The sequence below is a fragment of the Vigna radiata genome, unplaced genomic scaffold, assembly GCF_000741045.1.
Source record: "Vigna radiata var. radiata cultivar VC1973A unplaced genomic scaffold, Vradiata_ver6 scaffold_51, whole genome shotgun sequence".
Classification (NCBI taxonomy): Eukaryota; Viridiplantae; Streptophyta; class Magnoliopsida; order Fabales; family Fabaceae; genus Vigna; species Vigna radiata.
Window position 1 is genome coordinate 1,133,242 of NW_014542732.1, and position 5,434 is coordinate 1,138,675.

General features: G+C 33.7%; 1 protein-coding gene across 1 annotated transcript; it reads left to right on the forward strand.

The window, feature by feature from the left end:
• The first annotated feature begins 2,099 nt into the window (after positions 1 to 2,099).
• Positions 2,100 to 4,951, forward strand: LOC106780647 (BTB/POZ domain-containing protein At2g13690). Its single transcript, XM_014668944.2, has 2 exons — positions 2,100 to 3,008; positions 3,664 to 4,951. The coding sequence occupies exons 1-2, from the start codon at positions 2,394 to 2,396 to the stop codon at positions 4,606 to 4,608; spliced, it is 1,560 nt and encodes a 519-aa protein (XP_014524430.1). The 5' UTR covers positions 2,100 to 2,393; the 3' UTR covers positions 4,609 to 4,951.
• The last annotated feature ends 483 nt before the right edge of the window (positions 4,952 to 5,434 follow it).

The window sequence follows — 5,434 nt, forward strand, 5'->3', positions numbered from 1 at the left end:
ACAAAATATTTAGGAGATTTAATATTAAGTTAAATATGTTTTTTGTGTTTAAATTATTTCAAATTTCATATTTTATTCTTAAATTAAATTATAAAATATGCTGTCATTATATTTTGTGTAAAATATATTTTTTTAAATTATTATAAGAAGATTATATTATAATTTATTGTAAATGGTTTTTATTATAAGAAGATTATATTATATGTGTTTTATGTGAATAGAAAACACATATAATGAATTCAATGTTTATATGTTTTTTTTTTATTTTCACGTTTATACTTGATGTAAATTTTTATCCCATGCATAACATTCTAAAAAATTCTAATAAAATTAATCAATAAATCTAGACCAAATAGCTGAAAAAAAAAAGCTACAAATACAAGTTCTTTTTCTCACTAAATGTAAATCAAATAAAAAATTCACTTAATATTTATTTTAAGTACTTAAAAATATTTAATATTTTTCTACTAGTGCCTGGCCAAGCATATGCCAGTAAGCTTTAATCCCCATGATAAATTATTATGCAGAGCTATTAGTGTTTTTTCTATTAACATTTTAAAAAAAGTAAAACTGTTAACTAAATATTATGGTACATTTACTGTATATATAATATATATTGTTAAATAAAAATAAGTATCATTTAAATTATATTTATGAGTTAACCAATAAATGATCTGCTGGAAGCAATACTGTTTTCATTTCCCTCCTTAATTAACCCAATGCAGGTGCTTAAAAGGGAAAAGAGGAGAGTATTCCTTCCATGATCAACAAGCAAAGTAAAAAGGTTCACATATTCTACCACTGCAACACAATATATACTTTATAATACTAATTTCCTAGTTCCAAGAATGATGCTATTTCTGGACTACCTCTCTAAATTACTTTTCATTCTTCTTATTCAAATTTTGCAGTTATTTATCTAGGCTATATTACTTCCTATTTCTATAGTTTTCATTCTCCTTACTTTAACAAATTAAATATGGGTTGTTATTCTTGAAATAAGGCTACTTTCTTAATTTGTGTTTATCAATTTTGTATTCTTTTTATTGAATTTATTGTTTTTATTGAATTCAATATATTTTGAACTTGCTCTTATCAATGTTTGTATGGGCTAAGAAAGTAAACACTAAAAGAACAATGTTTTTATGAATAAAAAAATTATTGTTAATGAAATTAACATAGGTTTTTATAGTTGTTTTGTAGAATTTATTTTGTCAATTTTTAAGAATAAAATATGTTAGTTTCTTTAAAATTTTACAAAATTCAGCTGTAGTCATTTTAAAGATTTCTATTTTTTTTTTTTTACTCTTTCTAATTTAAAATACGTCAAGTTGAATTCTTAAAGTGGTTTAGATATTGCTTTAAGAAGAACAATGCTTTGGGTAACGCTTGAGGAAGAAAGTAGTACATTTTAATACTAGAGAAACTAAAAATAGACAAATTTACGAAAAATTAGAAATGATGGTAAAATACATGACAAAAAAAATCTTGAATGATGCCATTTATAAAATGAAAAAATTAAATTGAAAAATCTTTCGATTTTGTATTCTCAAAATGATTAATAGAAGTAAGTCCTTACAACAAGAAATGAAAAAGTTGTTTAGATAATATTTAAATTAAAATAATATAGACTAAAAATATCATTATCCATTAAAAACTAATGAAAAATCATTTTTAAAATTCTTAAACAAATGTTTTATAAATATTAATGTATGTGAAATTATTAGATGAATTTTGAACGAAGAGTTAAAGAGAACAAGAATTTGTTTTCTTAAGTTTTTTTTTTCATCCCAAGAATAACGTTAATATTTTGACATAAGTCACCAGATTTAATGTTTTATCAACGCTGAACTTAGATGTTTCTATCACAATTATATTCCATCACTAAATCATTTAAATATACACACAAGAATATTAGAAATGAAAATTGAGAGTAGAGATTTAAATGTAAATGAATATCATTGTTCATTAAAAATAATACTAAACATAAAAATAAATTAAAATTAGGAAGATTTGGATAGGATAGAAGTAGTTAAAGATATCATTTATTAAAAAAAAAAAGAAAAGTAAAAAGATTGGAGATTGCATAATAATTAGAAGAGAATGAAAAGGTAGGGGAGATGTGGGGAGCAGGAATTAACACAACAATGTTTAGCAATTGATCCATCAAAACCAAATGCAATATGAAGCAGAAGGCATTATTAACCACTCCACTCGAGCTTTTCCGATCCAATTCTCAAGATAACAAACAAAACAAAAAAACGGCTCAAATTTCAAGAAACAAGGCCTAAAAATCCAACACCACACTCTCTCTCAGCCGTTAAAAAACACCGTCATCGTCTCTCTCACACACCCCGATGCAGTTCTTCTGAAATTCACGCACCCAACACAGCATGGACCCTTTCCACCATCGCCGCCGCCACCGCCACCGCCACCGCCGCCGCACGTGGTGCTGCTCCTTCGCAGTCCCTCCCTCCAGTCCCGACAACATCACCGCTTCCAAACCTCTTCCCCCACGCAAGCCCGAACCCAACTCCAAACCCACGTTCTCCCTCCCGACCTCCCCCAAATCCCGCATCCCCGCTCGGATCGACCCTCGCCGTATCCTCTCTCCGGGAAGAGTCTCCCCCATTGACTCCGATCCCGTAGCCGCTACCTCCGCTCCCTCCCCCTCTCCCGAACCGCCGCTTCCACGATCTCCGGCACCGGTAGCCGGCGACAGGGATGTGAGGATGAGCCTGAGAGGGAAGAACGGCGGGTGCATGGTTCTGGAGGTGAACTCCGGGGTTTTGTGCTCGAATTCCGAAGTGTTCGCGGGGTTGATAGAGGATTACAAGAAAGGGGCTGCGTCTTGGAGTGGAAGTAACAAAATGTGTAGAATAGAGGTTCCTGAAGTTGAGAACTTGGGCGTGTTCAGAGAGACAATTGAGCTCATGTTTGAAAACGACGATTGCCTCACCAAACGACTTCTTAACATCGGCGTTTTTCGATGCATTGACGTTTTGGAGGTTCACACTTCACTTTACTTTTCTATATACAGATAAAAGAAAACATTTTTTTTTTATTAAATTAAATTCTGGGTCTGTTTGTTTTCCTTTGGAGGACTTCTCGTACTTATTAGTTCTTCGGGTCTTTGATTGCTGGTATCAATCTCTTTTGTTGTTCTTATTTCATGTACTGTAGTGCACTTGATGTAATAGTGCAAGAGTTTTTCAAGTAGAAAGCTTAGATGAAATTTTTTATATCTTGTTTGCTGCTGTTTATACAACAGGAACTAGTTTTCATCTGAATAGTTCATGTAGTAAAACTGTGAAATAGATTACCAAGATAAAACTTTCTTTTTCCTCAAAGAATAACACAAAAAGCATCATCTAAATAGTTGTCTCAAGTCTTATCATTTTCTGGTTCTTGCTTAGTTCTGCGTTCATTTCATCTTCGTCTGAGGAAATGGGTTGTTCCCTCGGGAAAAGTTCCATGAATTTGCATGAAATCAACAGAATGTTGTATTTTCTTGAAGAAAGTATTAAGACGACAATGTGCTTCAAATGGAACTTTTTACGTGATTTTGGAATTGAAGAATCTTTTTTCTTGTTCTCTTTTGTTTTGAGCCTGCACATAGGTGTTCTTTAGTCTCTTACATGGTTGTTTTGATTTCATTACTAGGTTTCAGCCGGCATCATGTTCACCAAGGGTGTTTTGTCGTGTTTGCAATACCTCGAAGCTGTGCCTTGGACTGAAGAAGAAGAAGAAAAATTGAGAAGCCTATTCACAAGATTTAAGTTTGATGAAGCAACAACGAGAGACATCCTAGGAAGGCTTTACTTGCACGACTCAGCAGATTGCTCTTACCAGTCAAATGTAGCTCGACAGCTTGTCTGGTCTATCACAACTTGTGTGGATGTCAATGCTAGAAATGAACTAAAATCACTGGTGAAGGGTCTTCTTTGCAAAAGCTCGGTGTATGAGAAGAATCATCTTGACCTCAATAAAGACGATCTGTATTCTGTTGGCCACGCATGTTTGGACTCACTGTCAAGCCTCTTTGAGGAGGCATCAGATACCATCCCCCCTGAAAACTTAACAAAGAAAGATAAGAATAAGCCACTAATTGAACGCATCTCAAGGCAGGTTGATAACATCAATTGGTTGTTGGAAATCATGCTTGATAGACAAATAGCAGAGGACTTTGTGAACATATGGGCAGATCAGCACCAACTTGTTAAAATGCACGATAGTGCATCCCCAATGATTAGATATGAACTAAGTCGTGTTTCAGCAATTCTCTTTATTGCCATGGCTACTAGGAAATTGCAATGCCGGTTGGAAGCACGATCAGGGCTTCTTCAGGCATGGTTCCGGCCAATGTTATTGGACTTTGGTTGGCTTCAGAGATGCAGAAGAGGACTTGATATAAAGGTTTTGCAAGAAGCTATGGGTCAGACACTTCTTACTCTACCTCTAAATCAACAGTACATACTTTTCATGGAATGGTTTCGACACTTCTCAAGCCATGGAACTGAGTGTCCAAATCTAAGCAAGGCATTTCAAATTTGGTGGCGCAGGTCATTCTTAAGAGGCTCTGAAACTCATGCCATTGAGTCAAGGTAAACTGTACGTGCCACTATTTGTCAATTGATCTGTTTGTGTACTGTGTAAAGAGTTGCAACTAGCAGAGGAGAGGGATTCTGGACTGTGTACACTGAATAACGTAGGTAAGCTTCATAGATCTTTGGAGATTATTTCATGCCTAAATAGTAGAAGAAGTTTGCTTGTTTATTGCTCGAGTGGCTCCATTCCGTCCAATTTAGTGCAGGTTAATGAGTTGAATGCATTAGTCAACTAATAAGTTGTCACTAAGTCACGACACAGTATTCCTGTTATGCTTCTTGGACTTGTGCTGTAAAGACAAGAAAGATGGAAAAGTTTAAAATAAAATTCAAAATTAATACAATGTGGGATTGTCGTATTATACTCATCACCTGCCATATTCATTTATAGCAGAGGATAATGTTTCGATAAAAGAGAATGGAGTGTCTTCTGAATTCATTCACTTATAGAAGGAGCCAAAAGAATCACATAAGCATATAATTTTGGTCGAAACTAAGAGGTCTAAACGTCCTTAGTCTTCCTAATAAGAATCTGAAACTTTGCTTTGCGGCAATGTAACACCTGAGATATTAATTGGCGTTGACGTATTCTGTTTTCTTTTGTTGCAAAAGCTAATCAACGGGTTTCGTCAACCAAACAACATTCTTTTTGTTATTTTCTTTAACAGAATAAGGTACATTGTTCAAAGCTCACTGATCCAAATATAAGAACATTTTGCCATCAGATTGGTATGACTCCAAAATTCATGATTAAGATATAACTAAAATACTGCTTTTCCAGACATTATTATTGTCACTAATAATTAAACAATGTCACGTTTCTCACT